We start from the raw sequence: 26,024 nt of genomic DNA, 5'->3' as shown, positions 1-26,024 counted from the left end.
ACGACTTATCAAACGTTTGTGGCTCTTTAGTAAAAATAACAAATAACTTTTTATTATTTTCTGTGCTCTTCTCGTGGGCTTTTATTATGAAAAAAAAAAACTTAATATTTCTGCTTTCACACTTGAAATAAGTATTGCAAGTGGAAAGCCCATCACTTCAGTTTTAAACCAAAATGAAACCTGCTTTATCAGCCTTAAACCGTATGTATTTGTAATTATGTGTTTTTTAAGAGGCATATAAACATGATTAGCATGTCAGTTTGTTGACAGAAGGCTGTCATGATCCCGTTGCTCGCTAGCCTAGCATGAGACAGAGGGGCGGTGTGCACGTAAAGATCCATAGGTCTGCATTACAAACCATTTCAGGTGGGTAACCCGACTTAAACGCTGCTAATTACATCGAACACCTTAACTACGAAGTTAAATAATTCTTGGTTGAATTGTTTTGCCTGTTAACTTGCTTATGCTTGCATTGCCAGATCCGCCCAAAAGCTGTTTGCAATGCCAGAGTGGCACAACACTGAGACTGACGATCAAACAATTAGATTGTGTTGAGAATAAAACTCAACATAATATTAATTTTATATTGTTTATTGCGTAAAACTCTCAGTTTGCCTTTGTGAAATGGTCATTAATGCAACACATTCTGGTTCTGTGTCAGTATCCAGCCAGATGTTTTTGGTTTTTAACTTCTGATATTTTAAATACCTAATATTTTAGAAGACATTTAAGAGGAGTTCATATTGGTAAATGCACTTATTTGGTTTCTTAATTCTTAAACTTTCATCATTTTCAGTTTATCATCATATTAACTATATCACTAACAAGTCTTGGAGATAATTTTAGAGGAATTAACATTGGTGTCTGTTTGACAGGTGGTCTGGAGTCAGCGTGCCATGATTGTAGGCTAAATGTGAAGAAACATCTGCAGCACAATGTCTGCCCTGCTGATAGCCATCTCAGTGTTTCTCATCCTGGCAGTTGTATTAATTTCACTCTTTAGGTAAGAAACCAGCACACGTGAATGAATACATCAACTTACAGAAGTAAAATGAGTTGCAAATGATACATTAAAACCTATTAAATACTCTCCTCTTCATGTTTTATCAGATGGTTTGCCTGCAGTTTGGCTGTTCGTTTTTTCCACAATGTCCTGAATGCTGATCTCAAGATCAAGTCTGTGGGTCTGTTCTCGGTGCGAGGAATCAGTGTTCAGTTTCAGCCTCAACACACTCTGGTTGGTTTGGTTTCTGCATCAATAAAACATTGCCAACAACTATCAATCATGTGACAAGGCATGTAGTAGATTGTGCAACAGGTTTTCAGCAAAGTTTTGATCTTGATCTTTAGAAATGTGCACATCAAACGTGATACAGTATGATTTATAGGGTTAATAGCTGCAACTGCTTTGATGTTTTATGTTTTCTGGCGCTATAAATCATTTTTAATTTTTGTGTTTTCCAGGAAATTGACAGGATATGGATTTCTTGTAAAATAGTTAACCCGGACTTGCCGTAAGTATAGTAATGAGATGTAGCTAGAATGAATATTGTCTGCTGATAATCGTATTTCATTGTGTTTTATTTCTTATAGGAGGTTCTTGGCATTGTGTGTGGGTGATGCCCGGCTCCGCTTCGACCTGCTGGAGCCCTTTAGGCCCCGGGCTCCCAAAAGCAATGAAGAGAATACTAAAAAACTTGCTCTCAGTCCCTCTACTCTGCATTTTTTCTCTCAGGTGAACTTGAGTTTCATTTAGAGTTCTGGACTGTTTCAGGTTCAATACAAGTTAAGCCAGGCACGCTTGGCTTGGTACCCATGATTACCACGGAAGATAATTTCATATCGTTCTGCAGGAAAGAAAATTATAATAATGCACTTGCAATGGAAGTAAATGCTGCAAGATTTTGCACTGGGATAAAAGTTTATGTACAGGCTGTTGATCAACACAAGACTCAAACATACTTATAAAAAATCGCTTATTAAGTTGGTCCGATGCTCTATTTAAAAATATCAACACAACATTTTAACATTATACTTGTTAACGTATAAAATCGTTTACTAAGTTGGTCTGTGCAAAATTATATCCAACCTTTTATTTCCTTTACACACATTTTCATTTAAAAGTGTTCATGTAAGTGCTTTTAAAACCTTCAGAATTCCTTTCTCTGTGGGCTTCTGTTGAAAGTGTGTTACTGTAAATGTGATTTTTGTATACAGTTCATTAAAGTTTCCAGTTGTCTGTTTTGTAGCTGCTGTCGTTCCACATCGACTCCATAAATGTGATGGTGTTGAATCTGGCCCTGCCTGAGTCACTCTGGCACATGACGTCCTCTGCCATCACTTTGCTGCTGGATCACCAAAGTAAAAGGTGAATAACCTCTGAAAAGGAGAACTTCTGCTCTTTATAAAGACCTTTGCATGGTGTTGTTACTTCTAGCTGTGTGCATAGTGGGTTGAGCTCAGGGCTGGCTAGATGGGATGCACTGATATTAAAATTTAAAAACCAATAAGCCTGTAACTATTTTCATGTTGGGGCCGATATAAAGGAATAACAAATGGCCACGAATGAAGAATAAATGGCCAATATTAAAATTCTTTATCTAAATAAATAAAACTAAAATCAGTCATGTTAAAAGCTACAAGTAAATTTAGGCATCACAAATATTATAATGTGCAGTATGGAAAATGAGACATTTAAGTGTTATTCAATTATTAGTGTCTTTTAAAGATTAACTGTGAGCGTTAGATGACGGCAACAGAACACTACCGTCCAAAAGTTTGGGGTTGGTAAGATTTTAATGCTTTAGACTGATGTCTCTCTCTAATGTTCACCCAGGCTGCATTTTATTTGATCTAAAATGCAATAAATATTGTGAATTATTATTACAATTTGAAATAACTGTTTTGTATTGTATTGTATTGACAAATTTATTTATTTCTGTGATGCGAAAGCTGAATTTTCTCAGTCTTCAGTGTCACATTATCCTTCAGATATCATTCTAATATGCAGATTTGCTGCTCAAGAAACATTTCTTCTTATTATTATCAATGTTGAAAACAGTTTTTGGGTTATTTGACACAAAATTGTGCAGTCCTACAAACAAGCACAGCAAACCTGGAGAGAGAAAAAAAACACACAAATAGATTTTCCCCCATTCGTGCAGCCCTACTGTGAACTCAACTCAACTCGATTAAACATTCTTATTATTATTGATGTTTAAAACAATTGTGCTACTTAATATTTTTTATGGAAACCATGATACATTTTTTCTGGATTCTTTCCTAAAGAGGAAGTTCAAAAGAACCGCGTTTATTTAAAATAGGAATCTTTTGTAACAATGTCTTAACTGTCACTTTTGATCAATTGAATGTGTCCTTGCTGTATAAAACTATTCATTTCTTTAAAATAACTCTTTCTAACCCCAAACTTTTGAATGGTAGTGTAATCTAAATGTAGAAATAGGGAACATTAACATGTACTATTAAATATCCAATATTGATATTTTTCTTTTTATCCAATATTATCCAAGAACCGATCAGTATGTTGTGCATCTCTATTCAGTTTCCCACAAGGATCAAGCCACAAACTTGCACCGTTTTGCCCCTTAGCAAAGCATTTAAAGAAACCGGATACCAAAACGCCCGCTAAAATGACAACTTCTTGATTTGTTGTTAGGTTGGCCTGGGATTTCTCAGTGGGACAACTTAGCAGTAAAGTTCTGAAGAGCAGCAGACTGGTATGTACACCACATATACTGTACATCTGTTAAGGTTTTACTTCACTATGTTGTGTACAAAACACATAATTGGGTTACAAGGTGATAACAGAGTGCCCGTTCTTTCATTAACAGGACACTTGTCTAGCTGAGGTGTCCCTGAGTCTGGCCCTTAATGGTGACGTGAGTCTGCCTGATCTCAGGCCAGGCCGTCTGGGACTGTGTGTCAGAACTCTGCTGGCTGAACTTCACGAGGGTCTGTTCCTCAGCCAGTTACCCAAAGTTCCAGGATCTGCTCCAGCTCAATGCACCAGTCAAACTGCAGGTTTGACCAAACCAGGTTTTAAATTTGAGATGCACACATTAAATTAGGGCTGCACAGTTAATCATTATTCAACCAAAGTCGTGATATGGCTTAGTGCGAATATCAAAGTTTCAGAGTGAAGTACAGCACTGTGTTTTTATATTCCAGTGTTTTCAGTGTCTCAAAGCAGCTTGATTCACTGTAAATTCTGCTCCGTATGAACTCCATCTCTGCATCTGCTCTGAGTTTGGGACATTTATAACATGCTTTTGGGAAGACAACATGTGCCAACCATCTTTCCAAACTTGTAATTAGGAGAATTGCTTATGAACCGTCTGTTGTCAACAAAAAAGAAAATGTATGGGCTCCCTGCGGTTTTCCAAAATAAAACCTTGATCATAACATTTGGAAATGAAGACCGCCATCTAGTAGTTTTGTAGTTTTACAGTTGTTCTGCTAAATTATGTATATTTTACAGTGAAATATTAAAATAGTGATTTCTTATTTTATTTAATGTTTCTATTTAGTAATATTGATTATAATTTATTTATATAGTCATATTGATACAGAAGCACACAATTTTTTGGCCAAATTGTGCAACCCTCCAAACACTCACAGCAAACCTGGAGCTTTAAATTCCACACATACACTCACACGCGCAAACATTTTAAACTGCAATCAGATTTTTTTATTAAAAAAAATTGCAGTAAGGATTTCCTTAAATTGTGCATCCCTAATTTACATACATAGTTTTTATAAATATTTCGATTTTTATTTTATTTTTTAATGTCGTTTTTATTTTGTATTTTGTAATATTATTTTCATATTTTGTTCAAAATTTGTTGTGTGTTTTGGTTGTTTTTATTATTTATTTTAATATGTTAATATATAGTTTTTATTCATTTTTAGTTCAGTGTCCGTTATTTTAGTGCTTCATATTAAACTAAACAAAAATTAGAAATGTTGCCTTGGCAAGTAGGTGAATTCAAATTAGTTTAAGTTTTTATATTTGAGTTAATTTCAGTTCAAGTCTTTTTTATGGTTTTAGCTTGCTTTCACACACTGGCAGGTTAGTTTGAAACGGGACGAGTATGAAAGATTGGTATTCCAAAAGCTGTCATGCGGACCCCGGAGCGCACCAGGGTACTGAACCCAAGACTAACTATAGCAGGTGGTCTGAGTTTGAACTGGAAATGTGGCGCGATTCACAACTCTGACTCGGGTGCCCACTTGTTCAGGAAGTAAAGTAACCTGCACATGGGTTTTAGCTGATGATGATGTCATTAGTTCAACAAAACACCTCTGTAATTGATGATTTTACCCTGGATAGGAGCTAGAGTAAGCATGCAGTGTCATCATGCAGATTGAGTGCAATCAAAATGGCTCGCAACCCGCTGTCTCCTTAAAAGTGTCCGTTTGCAAAACTTTATGCGACATACATACAGCATAAACACAAGTCTCATTCACTTTGCTGCACATAATAGCACCACAAATACATATATTCACACGCACTTTGTACGCATGACATAAGATGAACGCAAATGCACCAGGGTTCGATAGAATCAAGTTGAGTGTGAAACCAGACCAAACCTCGGACTTGGACCGCAGAAAACGTGCCCAGTGTGAAAGATCCCTTAGTTAACTAATAACCCTGCTGTAAATTCAACTCTGTTAAAGCTTTTATAATGTTTATGTCTCTTGAAGATGATGAAGAGGACTCTTACATTCAAACGGAAGCAATTGAGGGGCTTCACAAACTGGTTCCACAGAAGGTCAATGTGGATTTTGAAAACACTAATATCACACTCTCCATGCATAGTCAGAAGAGGTAAGCTGTGCTGTTAGAGGCATTGGGATTAATCTTAAGTTATGTTTTTGTGCTCTAACAAACTATGTTTGATTCTCAGACACTTGAACTGGACTTTGAAGTCTTTGAAGGTGGGTTATGATCGTGATGATGAACAGCTTCCTCTGAAGAGTTTCACCCCTGAGCTCAGTTTCCCACAGAGCCGCCTGGAGCTTCTGCTGGATGGTGGGTGTAGGACTCAAGAACACACTCTTTATCACTGTTACTTATTATTGATTATACTTAAGGTTAGGAATATGAACAAAACCTTAACCATAAATATTGTGGGTGACTGGGTGTTTTTCAGATGGCCTTCTTCTGTCACAAAGTAGACAGAGGATTTTATGTCTAAACACTCTCAGAACCATACTGCAGGTGAGCTGTTTTGTTGCTTTCGTGAATTCTCTATCCAAATCAAAGCATTTGTCTTTTTTTAATCTTTTTTTTATTTTTTATAAATGCTTCTTTCATTATTGTCTTCACTCCTCATTTAAGGTGACATCGGTTGACATCTCTAGCACGGTCACCATCAACACTTGTATCATCCACTACCGTCATCAAGAGTTCTCCCATTGGCTGGACATGTTGTCATGGGACCAGCTCTCGCACAAAAAAACGACTCGTAAAAAAAGGTATTAATCCTCCACTTGCTTGGCTGAGCGTCACAGATTTGGCTGTGATGGAGGTCTTGTTTATTGTCCTTACATAAGTGTCCTTTTGTCTCCCAGGCGTTTCCCTCAGCTGGATGCTCCCGTGTTGATAAGCTCCTCCGTGTCCAATGTCAATGTGTCCGTGCAGTTAGGAGATACGCCACCCTTTGCTTTGGGCTTCATCTCAGCTAATGCTGGTAAATAGCAAAGTGTGGCTACTGAATGCTGTTAAGCACAATGGACAGTTGGCTTAGTTTGGTTGTTGACTCTGTCAGACATAAATGAGTATTTTCACTCTGAAAACAAAAATGATGTAGCTTAACTGCATCCAAGAAGTTTTTATGAAGACATATATTCTGAAGATTTTGAAGAGCACAGTTTCAAAGACCAGAAAACATTTTTATGTGACAATGATCTGCCCAACAGAATCACACTGACTGTGGCATTTTAACATCTATTAATTTTGTCGATTAGTTTTATATAGTTATATAATTTTAAGACAATAATATAATTAGTCCCGTATGTTATTACAAATGCATAATTTATTATGTAATATTATTTATATAATTAACATGTTCTTGCTTAAAAATATTTATAATATCATTTATATTAATGTAATATTTTATAATTACACAATTCGATTATTGTATAATTATTAAATTATTATGATAAATTATAGTGAGTATAGTATATTAATGATAGCTAAAAGGTTAATAGAACATAGACATAGAAGTTGGAATGGTGTTAAAACGGTTTCATGTTTAATATCGGACACAAAAGGTCATGTGAACAACCTCGTTAAAAAAATCAGATTTGAGCTGAAAAGTTATTTTAGCATTATTATATACTATTATAGTATTTATTATTTTAATTGGCTTTTATTTTTGTATTTTCAGTTTTAATTTTAGTTTAGGTTTTACTAATTTTATGCGCTTTTTCAAATTTAAAAATATTTCTATTTAGCTTTCATTTGTTTATTTCTGTATTTTAGTACTTCCTCTTAAATGTATTTTATTTCAGTTAGTTGCCAAGGCAGCATTTAGTTTAAATGCATCTAAATATTTATATTTTACTTTATTTCAGCTAACCAAAACTATTTTAGTAGGGACAAACACTGACTGTAGCCTAAAAAAACAAGGACTAAGTTCTTATTTCAAAATGAATGGCAAAATAAAAAATGTAGTGCATAACTGTTGTGAGGTGTGACTGACTGTGGTGTGCCTCACAGAACTGCAGCACTTGTTGGACTCAGAAGAGGATGACGGAAAGAGTCTGACTGTGACTGAGAAAGCCTCTCTGTCCCTGGATCATTTCTGGTGGCGTGTGGGCCAGGGCTCCCATATCCAGCAGGCTCCTCACCCGCCTGGAAAACATGTCTGGGGGGAAGCCCTTATTCTAGACTGCCTCACACTTCAGGTAAAATCAGCATGTATTTATCTAGTAAGTTGTCGTTCATTATGGCTATATTCTGAAATAATCTGGCTGTGTGTGATCCCCTTCTTAATTTGTTCACAGGGCAGCTATAGTAAGCAGAGGACCGTGAACTCCAACCCTTCTAGGAGTGTTTGCATGGAGTCCAATCTGAAAGGCCTGCAGCTGGAAGTGTCCGAGACTTGCACTCTGTGTCTGTCTCGTCTGTTCTCCGTTCTTAAACTGGACAAAGCAGAACATTTCTCCTTACATTCCCCTCTTGAAAAGCCTCCAACCTGCCCACCACAACTCTTTAAGTTTAAACTCAGTCTTGAGGATGTAAACACATTCACACTCTCCAATGTTGCAGGTAGGAAGTAAAAGAAGCCCTTAAAATACCAGTTCCACTCTGATTCTTTTCAAAATATTTTTTTTACATTACTTTATTACTTTATGTTCGCTTGTTCCAGTATGTGAGGGTTTGTTTTTCTGAATTGCACTAAAGGGGCTGTTGCAGTGAGGGTGGACACAGTGGTGGCTGAAGGATCGGGGGAGAACTCAAGTGTGTCTGTCCAGGGTGTTTCTCTGGCTGTGGTGAAGGCCATCACTGAGAGTATGGAGCCCTGCTGCCCAGCCGCCCAAACTCCCAACCCCATCCTGACCCTAACCACGTTCACTGTCTCCTACCACATCAGCGCCCGCAGTCTGGAGGTACTACACTGCTCCTACACACAGCTGTCATGACCTCAATCACATAGGATCAGTTATATCATAACCACTAGTTCTCAGAAGTGATTGCAGTGACTGCATGAAAACGCATTCATAGTGTCACATTTATTTATTTATTCAAAAACAGTTCATAGCAATTGAAACCCATTAACAACTATAGTGGGGTCCTAAACTTTTGAGACCACACTGAAAATCTGGGATTGGACTGCATTTTTTGCTACAAACATGTCAAAATGGGGCCTCGTTTTTAATGATGTCATTTGTTATGGTGATAATTTGTGATCTAAATACTTGGAGGGGGGACAGCTATTTGTACTATTCAAATAAACATACTTCTCTCATTCGACACAAATCCTAATGTGTGCGTTTTGCATGCTTGACATTAACTGCATTATATAAGTCATTTGGACTATAAGTCGCAGCACATATCCAATGATAAAAAAATGACTTATAGTATTCTACAAAATACTGTATTTGTTTAAAATTCATGTGCCCTTATAATCTTTAATAAAAAAACATTAACTTGCTCTCCCCCTCACAATGACATCTCTTCTCTGATGATGTGTTCATCAACACGAGGGCAGGACAATAATTCCTCCCCTCCAGCAATCTGTCACTCATGAGATCGCAGCAATTAGCAAACGGCCATGATCCAGTCAATTCCCAAAGGAGAAATCAAGTCCCATTCTCATTTGCGAAGCCGTTTCACTCAGATATACGTCACAATAAGGAAGAAAAGATGTTCGTAATTTCTGTTTCATGCCAACTTTAACCACAGCTTGATTTCATTTCCTCCCATCTTTATATGATCAGGTGCAGAGTGAAAATGCTTTAATAGTGCAGTGGACCCCATCGGATCACATGTTTCTGTATCAGCACATCACAGAGAGCCAAAGCTATTGGAAGGCTCTGTCTGCATCTCTAAGCCTAAGACAAAAGGATGAAACCGAGTCTGCAGCCTCTTCCTCTGGCATGTTAGTGTGTGTAGAGCTGGCAAGCACTCAGTTTACCGCCCATGTGGCCGAGAAGAACTTCATCATCTTCAGTGCAGAAGCACTGTCGCTTTCCAAACGCCCTGGAGCCGTGCTGATGAAGACTCCTCACCTGGTGTTCAACTTTGATGGCAATGATATCTTCTCCTTTTCTGGTGCAGAGGTGCAGATGCTGGATGACCTCGAGGTGATGCAACAGCACAGATCTCAATTCCCTTTCCTCCAAACATCTCACAATCGCACCTGGCTCTTCACTGCACCCAGCCTTGCCATTGAGTTCCCTTATCAGTACAACTTCTCAGACACTTTCGACAAGGCCATCAGCGTGCAGAAGTGGCTGAAGACCCTACACAGAGGTGCCGCCCCACCAACAGAGCCTTGTAGCCTGCCTCCGGACCTGCTGATCCGCATCAACCAGTTCTCCTTCGTGTTCCTGGACGACGTCTTTGAGATCAAACTGCGCGACAATTACGAGCTAATGAAGGACGAAAGCAAGGAAAGTGCCAAGCGCCTGCAGCTGCTGGACAAGAAGGTGGCTGACCTACGCAAACAGCACGGCGAGCTCCTGCCGGCCCGTAAGATTGAGGAGCTCTACACCTCCCTTGAGCGCAAGCACATTGAGATCTATATTCAGAGATCTAAGAGGCTGTACGCCAACACGCCCATGCGCAAATCCTTGCTCACCTGGACTGTGTCGGAGTTCGAGCTGGTGGCACTTGCGGATCAGTCGTTGCACGGTCCTGAGCGGATCCGAGAGCAGCTGAGGGACATCGATGGCATCAGCCCTTTCCCTAGAGAGGGTCTGCAGCTGGTTGTCCAGTGGTGCCGTGCTTTCAAATTCAAGCTTAATGCATTTCTTGGTAAGTCAAGCATGCTTCAATATAGGAGTGTCCAATCCTGCTCCTGGAGGGCCAATGTCCAGCAGAGTTTAGCTCCACATTGCCATAGCACACCCTTCCTGTAGCTCAAACAGTAGAGCATAGAACCAGCAACTCTACAGTCATGAGTTCAATATCCAGGTTATGCATGAATTGATCAAATACCTTAAATGTCACTTAAGCGTCTACCAAATGCATAAATTGAAATGCACCTCAAAGTGTCTAGTAATCCGGAAGACCTGATTTAGCTGGTTCAGGGGTGTTTAATTGGGGTTGGAGCTAAACTTTACAGGACAGTGGCACTAGAGAAGCAGAATTTAAACACCCCAATGTTAATACGTAATCTAATGAATGATGGTTGCTGTGCTATTTTGTGAATTTCTACTGTCAGTAATCTGACACATCTGTTCAAAACACAGTGAAATCCCTACCTAGACATAATTTTTTGTTAACAGATTATGCTAATGTGAAGAATAGCTAATGCTACACTAAGAAGACTTGCTTTCACCAAAATCTAAAGCAGCATGGGATGAATCCTTTGTAGAGAAGGCAATACCAGAATGTTATTTTAGTATTAATTATATACTAGTTTATATTAATATGTTTAATTGGCTATTATTTTTAGATACATTTTTAGTTTATTTATTTATATTATTATTTATTTCAGTTCTGTTAGAAATTTTAGTTGCTTAAACTTAAAATTTCAGTTATTGTCAAGAAAACATTTGACTTTTTATTTTATCTGTATTTATTTAAATCTAATATTTATATTTAATCTTATTTCATCTTTATAATAGTTTGGTGGAAAAAAAAAATCATCGAAGATGGCCAACAAAAGAAATGGCAGAAAGGTGTTGATAAAATCGCTTTTGATTAATTTTAGAATTTACTATTTTACCTCATTTTTGTGTCCCAACTCTATTGAAATCAACTGTGAGTGTTAATACAGGATTCTATTCTCAGACGCTTATAATGGCCCATGATAGCTAGCATGCTCCTTTTCCTCTGTGGTTCAGTGCGGATCCGGGACTACCCTCGATACCTGTTTGAGATCAGAGAGTGGGCTCTGTCGGGACGCTTGATGGGCACCGAGCAGGATGGGCAGCTGAGAGCAAAGCGCAAACAGGTTGTCCAGCTCGGCCAGCCTTGGGGTGATGTGACCGTTTACAGGAATATGCCACCACTGAAGTTCTACTACGATGTCCATTGTGAGTCACAACACCCTATTGATCTTTTAAGTCTGTGGTGGCACAACAATAATACTCAACTGGTCTAATTCTTTGTACAGCAAATATATCCCTCTACACCATTGTGTGGGGGCCATGCTGGGATCCTGCTTGGACACTGATTGGCCAGGCTGTTGATTTACTGACCAAACCTACAGCTGACCCGTCCCCTCTACTGACCTGGTGGGATAAAAGCAGACTTCTTCTCCATGGCCGCTGGGTAATGGACATCGAACAGGCCAACCTGCACCAGCTCGCTACTGAGGTACTAACACATTCCCAGGCTCCTTCCTAAAAAACCCTCACATCTTGTGTTGACTATAATGTTTAATTTGTGTAGGACCCTTACAACACTACAGAGAACCTGCACTGGGAGTGGTGCAAGCTAAACTTTGACTGGAATCCTGGGCAGTTTGTCTTCAAGGGTGACCTGGACGTCAACGTTAGAACAGCCTCCAAGTACATGACTAGTAGTTGCATTGCATTAAAATGTGACTTGTGTTTTAATTTGTGATGATTTAACGGTGTCTGGTCTGTTTCTATACAGGTATGATGATATCTGCTTCTTGCATCTCCCAAGCCTATGTATGACCCTTGACTTCCAATGGCTATGCCATGGTAATCCACATGACCACCATGCCGTAATGCTCTGTGCTGCTGAGAACGTTGCGGATGTCGCCTCAGTCCAGCCACATGACTCCTACAGGGCCTTCCGTTCTGAAAACCTCAACCTCTCCAACACCATGGACCTCGACCAGCACTGTGGCAAAAGTTAGAATTATAGTTTTTTTTTAGTTTTTTTTACAAATGCTGATCAATGCTGGAATACACTACACAAGCTTTAAAATCAGAACAGATTTAAAAATTCTAGGCATTAGACACTTGCCAACTTTGTAAATGGTTGCAGAGAAAACTAATTCTTGCAGAAACACGTGACAAATGTAAACAATGTGTTCTAAAATCCGCACAAAATATCAAACATGTTTGATTTCTATCGCATCAAAGGAATCAAATCCAAAATGTGGCCAATCTTTTTTTTTTTTTTTTTTTATCTGTCAACTCCAACTGCGATCTGCAGACTGGTTCTGACTTCCGGCAACACGTCGATTGCTCTGATTTTCAGTCTGGATATCAGCCTTAATGGTCATTTCAACTTTGGTTTTAAATTGTGTTTATTTTCTCCCAGAGCTCTGTCAGCCCAGAATCCTCCTCTACAGCAGCACCCTGCGCTGGATGCAGAACTTCTGGGCCACCTGGACCAGTGTGTCCCGGCCCATCTGCAGAGGCAAGCTCTTCCAAAGCCTCAGACCCTCCCGCAGGAAGCTCGGACAGCACTACAAACAGATGTCCTACACGGCGTCTTTCCCACAGCTACAGGTAAAACACCGGCTTCAGTCGCACAATACTTTGTCTATCTGTCTTTTGTCATTTTGGAAAGATAGTTAAAGATTAAACAGGTTAAACCTGTATTAATGCTCCTGTGCAGGTCCATTACTGGGCATCATTTGCTCAGCAGAGAGGCATTCAGGTGGAGTGCAGTAAAGGTCATGTCTTCACCAGAGGAGCACAGAGGCTCATCCCACAGGGTGAGAGAACAAACAGCCTTCAGTCAATCTCTCTGCTTAACACACCCTGTTGAAATGTTCTGCTGAAACGATACCTGTTTCACAGCTGGCACTGTGATGAGGCGACTGATCTCCGAGTGGAACGTTACTCAGATGGTGAGCGAGCTCTCTCTGGTCACCGTGCACCTCATGGCCTCCACTTGGGACGAGACTGCCGACCACCAGATCAACGCCCAGGTGAAGAAGACCCACCTGCTCAGCCTGTCCTCACTCAGCTACCAGAGACAGAGCAACCGCATCGAGGAGGTGATGCGCTTCTCTTACATTATCATTTATCTACAGGAAATAATATTTCACTATGTATAAAATATCACTCAAAAGTTTTCCCAGATGACGTTTGTGGCAAAAATTTGTCCTCAATGTAAGTAGGCCTTTATTGACAGACTGATTTCACTGATATCAATCTATTTCACTGCTTAAATTGTCTCAGGAGGTGAACTCAAAAGACGAGACCAATGCTTCATACACGCATAAGTTGTGTTTAGTGGACTTGCGGGCCTCTTGGACCACCACCAATAGGAACATTGCCTTTGGGTTGTATGACGGCTATAAGAAAGCAGCTGTGCTGAAGAGGAACCTCTCCACCGAGGCTCTGAAGGGTCTGCGAATCGACACCCAGGTGCAGATGAAAAAGCTAAAGCGCTCCATGTCCAGCTACTCCTCAAACACTGCTCCCACTACACCAGTCATCACCACAACCACCCGCCCGGAGAAAAGTCACAATGAAGGTAGTCTCTTCTTTAGACTGTCAGCCCAAAAATCTGGTGCATATTGTAGCTCATTTGTGAGGTTTTATTATTCCCGACTAACAAATAAGTTTTGAAACTGGCGAGTCCTCAGTCTACATAGGCTTTCTTTAACCAAGTTGATCTGTTTCTGTGATCCTTTTTAGGAACCTCCATGCTGCAGAAGCTTATCGAGGAGACTGATAAGTTTGTGGTCTTCTCCGAAGAGGACGCCGGAGTGAGCGACCAGCTCTGTGGAATTGCCGCATGCCAAACCGATGACGTTTACAACCGCAACTGGTTCATAGAGCTCGTCAACTGTCAGGTATGAATTCTAAGAACAGTAACCTATAGTGCAAGATACTGTTTTAGAAGATCTAAACATCTTCCCATGTGCACTGTGTTTAGATGATGTTGCGAGGCACAGAGACTGCCGGCTGTGTGCTGGTATCTGCCGCCAAGGCACAGCTATTGCAATGTGAACACCATCCCGCTTGGTACAGCGACACACTCAAGCAGAAGACCACCTGGACGTGCCTGCTGGATGGCATGCAGTATTTCGCCACCATGGAGCAAAACCCCTCTGAACAAGAAGACTGGCAGCTGTGGCTGGAGGTGAGTTCAGAAGTCCAGATATCACTCTAATTCAATTTATGACTGACAAAGCATTGCCTTACAGCAGTCAAATCCTATTTTGTGGACCTACAGGTGAAGAACATTGAGGAGCACAGGCAGAGGAACCTGGACTCAGTGCAGGAGCTGATGGAGAGTGGCCAGGCTGTTGGAGGCATGGTCAGCACCACCACAGGTGTGCCATTTTAAAGTGCCCATATCATATTCATATTAAGGTCATAATTATATTTTTGGACTGCACACATCAAAACACATAATTTTTTCTCATACTGTAAACTGCACAACCTTTTTTCACCCTCAGCCTGAAATGCTCTGTTTTGGTCCTGTTCTCTTTAAAGCCAGCCTTTCTGAAGAATCGATTGTTTAGAGTGTGTGTTTGATTTGTAACAGCCCTTACCATAATCATGTTTTAGCTCCATGAGCAGCTGTAAACAGTATTATACATATATGGTAACTATTTTGTCAATATTGGAAGTCCATACAGTGTTGTGTGTTTTTTTTTTTTTTTTTTTTTTTTTGCCCTTGCAATGAAAAAAACACACAACAACTTACAAATCACCTCCCAAACTGTTATTTGACAGCGGGCCAAATAATCCATTGGGTGGCCATTATGCAAATGTATAACGTGGGGATGACAAGGAAATAATGGCAGGGGTACAAACATTTGGTGTGGACTTTGTAACTTTGCAGATTGTTTACATGCACTAACATCTATATTACACACCAAAGCAGGGGTCTCTAACCCTGCTCCTTGAGGGTTACCATGCGGCAGAGTTTAGCTTCAACCCTAACCAAACACACCTGAACCAGCTAATCAAAGTTGTATAACAGGTAAGTGTGCTGGAGCAGGGTTGGAATTGAAGTCTGCAGTAAGGTAGCCCTCCAGAAGCAGGGTTGGCTACCCCTGCTCAAAAGGAAAGGTAAACTCAAAAAAAGCATAATAGTCACCCTTTAATTCATACACCCTTTAGTTCATAGCTGCATTTAACTCTTGGGGTGGACCACCTCATAGTGCCCTAACAACTGCTTATAATACCCTGGCAACTGGCATAGCAGATTAACATAGCAGCTTGTTAAATAACACTCAGAAAACCCAAAAACCCTTTAAAGCAAGTCACTCAATAGCCATTTTGGTAATGCCCCCTGGACTTTCATTCCTAAAGCTGCCATATTAGCCATCACTAGGGGTGTGAACCTACACTGGTCTCACGGTTCGGTTCGATTACGATTATCAGGTCATCGATTCAGTTCAATTCGATGTCACGATGCATCACGATGCACCGCATCCTCAATTTTCAATTTTACTTCAAAAGTGATGTGTGCGCGCGTGTGTGTGCGTGTGTGCGCCTGTTCGGGAAGTCGCAGTGACAGAAACAGTGACATTCCAGACAGTTCAAGTTTCAAGGGAGTAAAGCTTGTTTATGCCATTAAGAAAAGGAAAATCTGTCAAATAAATTTTGTTTTAAAGAAATGTTCATTTAAAAGCAGCGCTCATTAATCAGTGTTTTATGTTACCATTAAAGATGCGCGCATCAACCGTCGCCGAATCCGCTGTTGAAGGTGACGATCATCCATTTATAATCACGCGTAACAACACACAATAATTGTAATTTGACCATCGGGTGCGGATACTTAAATCAGAGAAAATTATTGGGGCGGGTGGATGATTTATTTTTGGCTGCGGATTCGGCGTTGGAGCTCATCCGCGCACCTCTAAAGCAGTCAGACTCTGCCAGGCGTTAACAGCTCAGGGTGAAAACTGCTAACATGGTTTATCAAGTTAGTGGTATTACCTCCTGCATATTCTATTTGTGCGTGACATAAGCGCACACAGCGCGTCTTCTGCAGGTCGTGCTTACCAGGTTGTTCATAAAAGCCGAAATGTGCCCAGATGTAGGCTTTTAAAGTAGTTAGAGCATTTTTCATTTTCTCGCACTCACGAGTCGCGTCTCACCTCCCTCTGCCATTGAATGCTACCGCAACAAAGCACGTACGCGACAAATGACATCAGAGAAGCGTCAGTACATTATAATCGGTTATGGTCTATTACTGAACCGATACCGAATCGTCCTCGTCTGCATCGCGATGCATCGTAGAAACGATAAATTTTTACACCCCTAGCCATCACAAATGGCACACTTCATGCACACTTCCAGCTTTATGGACTTACAAAGGCCACCACATACCCTTGTCTGTTAACTCCACAAGAACACAAGGTGTCATCTTAGACTTCAGAAGGATTCTCACGAGGGCCCCCTTTGCGTTCACTATGTGCACATCTGCCAAGCCTGTTTTGAAATGAGCTCCACAGCAGATTTCTACCTGACTATTAAAGCGGCATTGCATAACAAAAGTGTGGACTTGGAGGAAGACAATGAGGGCTTTGGATTTCATTTGGGTCAGGACCATTGAGAGTAACGATTTCTCCCATTCATTTTCCTACAAGTGGGCCATCTCTCATCCTTGGGGTGGTGACTTTTGCATGTCCAATCAGCAGCCACAGTCTAGTGTTTTTTAACTATTTCCTTTGGCTCTGATTTAGACTGGAACCAGCCGTCCCAGGTGCAGGAGACCCAGCAGGTCCAGCGTATCATCTCTCGCTGTAGCTGTCGCATGTACTACATCGGGTACAGCCACGACATTGACCCTGAACTGGCCACCTCCATCAAACCACCAGAGATCAGTGACCGCCATGAGAAGGAAGACCTTTTAAAGAAACAGGCTGGTATGTGACCTCAAGCGAAACAGGAACTGGCTTAAGATTCTGTAAGTTGTTTAGTCAGAGCTATTGTTTTGTTCCGGTCATATCAGGTGCGGTCGACACCTTCACCCTCATCCACAATGACTTGGAGATTTCCACCAATCCAGTGCAGTACTCCATGATCCTGGACATAGTCAATAACCTGCTGCTCCATGTGGAACCCCGACGCAAGGTTCGAATTGTCTGTAATTGTCTGAAAACCAATTTTGGAATGAGTTGTTTTGTGCTGATTGGCTAAATCTTTTGCTTTATTTAGGAGCACAGCGAGAGGAAGCAGCGTGTGCGTTTCCAGCTGGAGATCTCCAGCAACCCTGAGGAACAGCGTAGCAGTATCTTGCACCTTCAGGAAGCAGTACGTCAGCATTTGGCTCAGATCCGGTGCCTAGAGAAACAGATCTACTCCAACATGAGGGTTAGTGCACATCTGCGTTCTAGTGTGTTCTGTTCACGAGAAGCATGAGTCATCCGCATAGCTTTCCATTTGAGATCATGTCCTCCAAACTACTCTGAGGTTTGTGCATAATGACCTTTGATCTGACTCCATACAGTCCCAATCAGAAGAGTTCAGAGGAGACGAGCTGTCAGACATCAACCTGCGCCTGCAGAATCAGCTCAACCAAGAGAAGACCGACATGCAGATGAAGAGTGAGGAACTCAATATCCTCATCCGGTTGGTCACCATTACAATTCTAGCAATTGATCATTCAATAGCAATATTAGATTCAAATGTTTTGATGTATCAAAGTCCCTCTATATAAATCTCCCTCTCAGGTGTTTTAAGGACTTCCAACTGCAAAGGGCAAACAAACTGGAGCTGCGGAAACCCCCAGAAGACGTTAGCGTTGTACGTCGTACTGAGATCTACTTTGCTCAGGCCCGCTGGTGCCTCACGGAAGAAGATGGACAGTTGGGGATTGCTGAGCTTGAACTGCAGAGGTTCATGTACAGCAAGGTATGTCTGCAAGGACTCACAATTTAGAGGTTTTGGTTGAAGTTGCTGAATGTTCTTTGCCTATCATTGGTAAAATGTTAGCTATGTATGTGACTGCATGATTGGCTTCAGATCTCTTAAAGGGATGTTCTCTTCCACAGTTGAACAAGTCTGATGACACAGCAGAGCATCTCCTGGAATTGGGCTGGTTCACAATGAATAACCTGCTTCCCAATGCTGTGTACAAGGTACAGCTGCTTAATGATTCCCACTGGATGTCCAAGAGGGCTTAGTTGAAAAATGAGAATAACATGACATTATTTCAGATGTATCATTGAATATCTGCTGTTATTGATCTCTAAGTTCTGTAAATGTTTCTGTGTGTCTTTTGACACGCATAAATACAGTTTGAACTGAAGCCTACATAGGGGCTCTGCACATTTTTAATTGGTGCCATTTTTTAGGGAGGGAGCAGGACGGTCTACTAATTGTCCAACAGTCAACTAGTCGATCAGTTGGAGGTCAACTAAACAATTAATTATCATTTTAGCTAGTGCTGCACGATTAATCGTATCGCAATCGCGATGTCAAGCCTACGCGATTATATGACGCAAAATGCTGCGATTTTATATTAAAACAAATTAGCGCTGTTAACGCATTTTTTAATGCAAATGCTTTTAAACCATTTATGCGCGATAAGACATAACGAGCTGCCTGTGAATGTCCTCCTGACACGTACACACACACACAGATAGACGCGCGCCAGTATCAAGTTCTCTTTCGCGGTAGAACGAACAACACACATGTACGTTATGCCAAAATGAACGCGCTGCCTGTGAATGTCCTGACTATGACAGACAGAAAGACTCGCGCTAATATCGTGCGTGCGCACAAAACAGCATGACAGAATACAGTTCTCTTTCGAGCTTGAACGAACAATAACACACACAGTTATGCCAAAATGTCTTTTTGTCGAGTGTCTTCATAACATAAGAGTAGTCTTATGATGAACATGAAGAGTTGTGATGACTCGTGAAAGAATGAGGCGTGTGAGATACGCGTCTCTGACAGCGGCTGGTCTTAAAGGGACAGTACACAGTAGCCACTAATTATATCTGTCGCTAAAGTTATTCTTTTTTTTTTTCTTCTTTTTTTTTCTTACCCCTGACATGTATGGTTATATGTACTCTTGTATGTAAATTATGTTTTGTTCTTGTTAAAATGCAAAAAAAATAAAAATAATAATAATCTGTCGCTAAAGTTAATCAAAGAACAAAGGGAACAGAGAAAAACCACTCACTGCTCTTGACTAAAGAACTTTTTTCTTTAGGCTGATTATCACTAATCTGTGTGTGCATTTATTTTCCTTTAGAACCAAGCAAGTTGACTCATGAAACCATTTGTTTATTATATCGCATATCGCAATCGTAATCGCAATATTGACCTCAATTATCGCAATATGACATTTTCCCCAAATCGTGCAGCCCTAATTTTAGCTCTAATATTTAAGGTATCATGCTAACAGTATTCTAGTTTGAGTGCCCTCTCCCTTGACGGTAACATAATTTATTAGTTGTCAAACAACCAACTAGTCAATTAGAGGTCAACTAGACAATTAGTTAAAGATTAGTTAACATTTTAACTATAATATTTAAGGTATTATGTTAGCTGTATTCTAGTTTGACTACTAGTAGACTTATCGACTGTCCTGTCCCCTAACTGTCACCTAGTTTATTAGTTGTCCAACAACCAACTAGTCAATTAGTTAGAGGTCCACTTTGGTTTATCTAGAGCATTTTATCACTAATATTACGTTGCATGTAACATTGAGATTATTTGTCATATTAATTATTGTTAGAAAATTATATACAAGACATTTAATGACAATTATTGTTGATGAGAGCAATGTTCCTGATATTATAATTCACTATAATAGTGCTGATACTGTACATCCTTAAGAAACATGTTGGATCTGTGTTTTGTTGGGGTGTGACGATAACCTTAGCTCACGAGACCATACATTATATTGGGTTCACGAGACTATTTGAACTATTTTTAAGAAATCTTCAGTGACAAAATATATGACTGTCTTTTATTCGACTGAAAGTCACAAAATGCAAAATAATGCAGGTGCATTTTGAAATGTTATAACTAATCTAGGGCTGTCGCTTATGATTATTTTTGTATTCAAGTAATTGGTCAATTATTTTGACAATTAATCGAGTAATCTGATGGGTTTTCTTTTTTTTTTTTTTGGTAATAAAACTAGACCTAAGTGAACAATTGCCTTTTAAAATGACAAAAGTAAGAAAAAGTACATATATAATAACAATGAGGCCACAATAATTGGTTCAAATAAAGTATCAAAAGCTAGTAATCATATGGTTTTACTGAACAACACAGTTAAAATACATTAATGTAATCATCATATTCAACCTATATACATCATATTATAATAAATGCCTGCAGAGGGCGCCAATGGCATGATTGTTGTTGTTTCACTTTACAGCATGATCCAATCCTTGTTTAATATTGGCCAGACAACATTTAATTAAAATGTTCGGTAACACTTTAGTTTAGGGTCCCAATATCACTATTAACTAGTTGCTTATTAGCGTGCATATTACTAGGATATTAGCTGTTTATTAGTACTTATAAAGCACATATTAATGCCTTATTCTGCATGACCATATTCTACATTCCTTAATCTTGCCCAATCCCTAAACTTAACAACTACCATAACTAATAACAAGCAGTAATTAGGAGTTTATTGAGGCAGAAGTCATAGTTTAATAGTGTGAATTGTACCCTAATCTAAAATGTGACCAAATGTCCATTTATCTTTAATATTTGGTAGTTTCTTTATGATAGAGACTCTACAGCCACTGTCATTTCGTGAACAAGAACATGTGGACATTAAAACGTGTATTTTGAAATCGCAATGAACAATTCACATATTTAAAAACATATTGATGTATTCTCCTGTGTTGGCGTAGATTTACTGACAGCATTTGAAAGCGGAGACTTTTTCGTAACAAAATGAACATGCTCTGTCCTGTCTGTTGGCGCGTTGTCCATGTCCTCTTTGCTTTGCAAAGTTTTTTGCGTCAATTGCGAGAGTCTCACACCAAATGCGTGAGAGATGGCAGCCCTGCAAGCACTGTAAAAGGTCAACTCGCGAGACAGCTGTTCACCTCGACGAGAAATATCGTCACATTTTAATATCGCGAGATCTCGTGGCACAAGATCCAGTCACACCCCTATTGTTTTGTAAACGACTCATTCAGACAACCCGCGACAAGTTAATTTTAGCATTGTACACATCTCTTCTATTTGTTAATCTTTTAACTCTGCTTGGTTTCTCTTGTGCAGCATGTAAGGGTATGTATGGAGTGGGTAAAATCCTATGTTTGTTAGTCCCAACACCTTCATCCTCATCCAGACATGCCTGCTCTGAGAGTTTTACGTTCCTGTTTGGACAAAATTCACCTGCATTCTCCCTTGTAGTTTGATATTCCAGGCTAATGGCATTGCCTTCCACTGTTACATCGTTTGTCTTTTTATTTTATATTTTTACATTCGTCCAGTCATTTTCGGTTGGCTTTGACCGGCAGGATATGTAACCATGTCCATGGTTTCCTTTGTTTCATGGTGTGCATCTAAACACATACAACTACTTCAGTCAAGTGGGGACTGTGTAAGTGTAATTGTGCTAATCTTCTGTGTTGTAGGTGGTTCTGCGTCCTCAGAGCTCCTGCCAATCAGGACGCCAGCTTGCCCTACGCATCTTCAGTAAGGTCCGCCCCCCGGTTGGAGGGATTTCCGTCAAAGAGCACTTTGAGGTCACTACCATGAAATCCAGTGCTGTTTACATCATAACACACATATAGCTGTCCTCTTCTTTCTGAAAAATGTTTTCATTTGTAGGTAAATGTGGTACCACTCACCATTCAGCTCATGTACCAGTTCTTCAAGAGGATGATGGGTTTTTTCTTCCCCGGAAGAAATGTGGAAGAAGAGGAAGTTGGGGATGAGGAAGACAAGTTCAGACTGGTTACCACAGGTTTGTGAACTTTTCTTTCTTGCTGTGAACATATGAGTATCCCTGTTGTGACACTCAACAGTGTTCACCTATTTCATATGCAGATATCTTGAAAAAAATCTAATTCATTTGTAAGTACAAGAACTGGAGGGGAAAAAACAGATCCTCTTGGAAAGCCGTATTTAAGTCACTGTTCTACGCCATTCTGTTTCTGGTGAACTGATACTCTTTTTCTTTACATTCCTGTTTTAACCACTCTCTGCACTCGCTGTACTGACATCATCAGTAGCTTGCCCCATGCCGATCAATATCAGTTTACATCGATTCTTTTTCCTCCATTTGTCTTTTTCCCCCTCTGTACTCCCGTGAGGGTATTAGATTGCTGTCTGCTGATGTTATGCCACACTGATGGCCCATTCTTGGCTATTAAAAGCTCATTGCTCCTTTGACATTGAAGTGTTTTGTATCTGATATTGCTTCAGGGTGACTTTCGTGCACATTGTGGAGTTGTGGGAGGGGCCGATCACACAGAACATGTTTTTTCCATTCCACTACACTTCTTTTCCATTTTTTTTTCAATGTAAATACCCGTGGCTAGACAGACCTGTTTGACCGTTGCTAGCATCTCTTTTGCAGCGTCTCATACGTGACATGGCGTTCTAAAAGCGTGGAGCTCAAGTTAAAAGAAGTTAATCTAGACCTTGCGCCTTTTTTTTGTTCCACTGTATCCTGTGTTCTTAACAGCAAAAACGTGTTTTGTGCGAAACGGCCCTAAGGCTTATTTTCTTCTTGAATCACAGGTGTCGTGAAACCCAGGCAGCTCTCTGAAGACTCCATAGGAGGGCTCGGACCCGGGAAAGGGGTCACGCAAGGGTTAAATCGAACCGCTGGAGTCAGGAGGTCTTTTCGCAAAGTACCTGAGGTATTTTTCTTTTAAAGAGATGACAGTTAAAGTGTCTACTTATGAACGATATTTAAGTTATCTAACCTCTAAATCTCTCCCCCATTCAGCATCCTGTTGATGACATTGATAAGATGAAAGAGAGAGCAGCCATGAATAATTCTTTCATCTACATCAAGATTCCTCAGGTTCCCCTCTGCGTTAGTTACAAGGTTGGTCCTGGCTATTGTTATAATGTTTTTAAAAGACTTCTCTTAAAAGGTTAGTTCAACCAAAAGTGTAACTTGTGTCATTAATTACTCACCCTCATGTCGTTCCAAACCTGTAAGACTTTCATTCATCTTCGGAACACAAATAAAGATATTTTCAATGAAATCTGAGAGATTCCTGTCCCTCCATTGACAGCTACGCAACTACTACTTTGACTCTTCAAAGAGTTCACAAAGAGATTGTAAAACTAATCCATATCCATAATCCAACGGTTGAGTACAAATTTTCTGAAGAGACACGATCTTTATATGATGAACAGATTGATCAGCGAACTATCCCTAAAGGGAAAAAATGTTTTGTGTTCCCCTGAGAAACCTTGCTTTCCCTTGCAAAAACGTTTGCTTTGCGCCAAGAAACTTTGTGTTCACTCACAAAGAGCTCAAAAGATTTTGCAAACTAACTATTGAACGCAAAAGCATTGACTTATTTTTTTTCCCCACCACCACGTCCCTTCAGTGTGTGAATCGTGGAAACCGATAAGAATCGGAATCGAATCGCTAAAATTCAAACGATACCCACATTTTCTTCAGCATTACATGATCTTTCGGAAATCATTCTAATATGCTGATTTGGTACTCAAGAAACATTTCGTATTATTATCAGTCTTGAAAACATTTGTGCTGCTTAATATTTATGTGGAGACTGTGATGCATTTTTTTTCATTCTTTTTTTTGTTAAATAGAAAATTCAACGGAACAGCATTGTTAATATTCAATTCACATTCCCTAGTGTGACTATGCGTTTCTCTTGTGGTGTATCTGTAGGGAGAGAAGAGCAGTGTAGACTGGAAGGATCTGAACCTGGTTCTGCCCTGTTTGGAGTATCACAACAACACCTGGACCTGGCTGGACTTCGCAATGGCTGTGAAGAGAGACAGTCGTAAGGCTCTGGTCGCACAGGTAATCCCTCTCAAACACCTCCGTCCCGAACTCAACGTTTAAATACAGTACATATGAGAGTGTAGTTGTAGTAGAGTTCAAATTCCGTTTTTACTTCCGTCCCAAAATAAACAGATGATAAAGGAGAAGCTACGGTTGAAACCAGCCTCAGGCTCCGAGTCTCGAGGTAAAGCTGCAGATGGGAAAGCAGACAGCAGCCTCCAGCAGCAGGTGGAGGACGAGAAGGCAAGACTTTTGATCGGCTTCAGCTCCGCCGACAGGAGCTCCAGCAAAAAGAGCATCTTCAGTCGCCGCAAGTGAAGCTGCTCCACGTAGGTGCTGGTCTTGAAGAAGCGCTGCTGTACCTTACCGAGTCCCCGTCAGTGGGGAAAAGGGTGGGAACTATGATAAACAAATCAAGTCCGACTCCGAGGTTCCTCTCATCTTCACCAGTGGTGCCTTGAAACGTCCGCGCTGGGTGCGGACACGAAAACCAGCGCCATGGTCAAGCCGTGACTGCTGGCAATGAGAAGATGAGATTGTCGTTCTACTGTCTAATATGAGTGCTGTACACCTAACATTGTTTTTGTGTGCTCCTGTTGTGCCATAAATCATTTCAACATGTTTAAATTATCTACATACAGGATTAAACTATCTTCATTAAGTAAGATAGCATCCTCGCAGCTCAAGACTGTGTCCCACAATTCAACGGTTTATCTTTCCGTTATCTCTATTTTGTGTTTTGAGCATTGTAACGCCTCTCCTGCTGGATCAGGAGACACTTGTGTTTGCTGGGCAGAATCTTGAGCCACGCGGACGTGCAAGAAGAATCTGAAATTCACATATACTGGAAACCCATATTAGCCCACTATTAGTGAAATAGCCAAAAAATCAAGAATTTGTCCCCATTTGAGCTCAAGATTAAATTGTACTTGACATTTGTAGTTTGTTGACCACTGTTTTACTGTATTAACCACATAGTGCAATACAAAAGCAAATGGACTGAGGATCTTCTGCTTGTAGAGCAGTTATGGGAAGGATCTTGTTTTATGCCATTTTTGCAGCCTCTCTGATTAATACTTTGTAATTTTAACACTATGGCACTTTTTACACAAAGTATTTTCTGATATTTTTGTATCTGTGGTTATCTTCTGTATCTTCAGATGCTGCTGATTTTTTGCTTGTCAGCTTCAAAAGTGAAATCTTATTTCAGCTTGAATGTTTAAAAATGAGCACTATATATAGATTTTCTTCCCCCCACTGTGTCAGGCAATGATTCTTGTATTGTTCTTTGTACAAGTAATGGGAGGTATTAAATGTCACTGAGCATGTAAATTAATATTTGTCAATAAAATAAAAGCAGGCCCCAATGAGCTCTTCAAACTTATTTTAAACCATTCGTTTCTGGGTTGTTAGGAATTATTTAAAGCTTTGATGTAAAAATGTGTATTATATTATTTAAGTAATCAATAATCTATACTAATAAGGATACATCAATATTATTCTC

The 26,024-nt window shown here is 40.0% G+C and overlaps 2 protein-coding genes across 3 annotated transcripts in view; one reads left to right on the top strand and one right to left on the bottom strand.

Annotated features, from left to right (window-relative positions):
• Nucleotides 1–26,024, bottom strand: part of mrm3a (mitochondrial rRNA methyltransferase 3a) — a 526,058-nt gene that overhangs the window by 16,234 nt on the left and 483,800 nt on the right. The gene's annotated exons all lie outside the window — the stretch shown is intronic.
• LOC311296409 (bridge-like lipid transfer protein family member 2) lies at nucleotides 119–25,887 on the top strand. 2 transcript variants are annotated; one of them, XM_084418136.1, is made up of 41 exons: nucleotides 119–201; nucleotides 271–366; nucleotides 876–1,003; nucleotides 1,111–1,237; nucleotides 1,465–1,514; nucleotides 1,594–1,735; nucleotides 2,250–2,368; nucleotides 3,677–3,737; nucleotides 3,852–4,041; nucleotides 5,725–5,848; nucleotides 5,928–6,052; nucleotides 6,174–6,241; nucleotides 6,362–6,498; nucleotides 6,595–6,713; nucleotides 7,745–7,932; nucleotides 8,032–8,296; nucleotides 8,432–8,637; nucleotides 9,469–10,507; nucleotides 11,542–11,733; nucleotides 11,814–12,016; nucleotides 12,092–12,210; nucleotides 12,299–12,522; nucleotides 12,938–13,128; nucleotides 13,238–13,337; nucleotides 13,423–13,622; nucleotides 13,807–14,104; nucleotides 14,269–14,426; nucleotides 14,510–14,716; nucleotides 14,810–14,909; nucleotides 17,277–17,459; nucleotides 17,546–17,667; nucleotides 17,752–17,907; nucleotides 18,044–18,165; nucleotides 18,267–18,447; nucleotides 18,588–18,674; nucleotides 22,158–22,268; nucleotides 22,354–22,489; nucleotides 23,269–23,390; nucleotides 23,480–23,581; nucleotides 24,404–24,538; nucleotides 24,653–25,887. In XM_084418136.1, the coding sequence occupies exons 3-41, from the start codon at nucleotides 936–938 to the stop codon at nucleotides 24,836–24,838; spliced, it is 6,663 nt and encodes a 2,220-aa protein (XP_084274262.1). In that variant the 5' UTR covers nucleotides 119–201; nucleotides 271–366; nucleotides 876–935; the 3' UTR covers nucleotides 24,839–25,887. The 2 variants fall into 2 exon arrangements, with proteins under 2 accessions (XP_084274262.1, XP_084274261.1); XM_084418135.1 differs by having other exon boundaries at nucleotides 140–201; nucleotides 3,852–4,056.

This window comes from Rutilus rutilus, assembly GCF_951802725.1.
Source record: "Rutilus rutilus genome assembly, chromosome: 9".
Lineage (NCBI taxonomy): Eukaryota > Metazoa > Chordata > Actinopteri > Cypriniformes > Leuciscidae > Rutilus > Rutilus rutilus.
Note: the sequence above shows the minus strand (reverse complement) of the source record. Positions and strands in the feature narration are given on the sequence as shown.

Coding starts and splice junctions, on each gene's coding strand:
- LOC311296409 (XM_084418135.1), top strand. CDS start 936: ATGTCTGCCCTGCTGATAGCCATCTCAGTGTTTCTCATCCTGGCAGTT. Junction 3,738..3,851: donor TTCTGAAGAGCAGCAGACTG/GTATGTACACCA, acceptor TTTCATTAACAG/GACACTTGTCTAGCTGAGGT. Junction 23,582..24,403: donor CCCTCTGCGTTAGTTACAAG/GTTGGTCCTGGC, acceptor GTGTATCTGTAG/GGAGAGAAGAGCAGTGTAGA.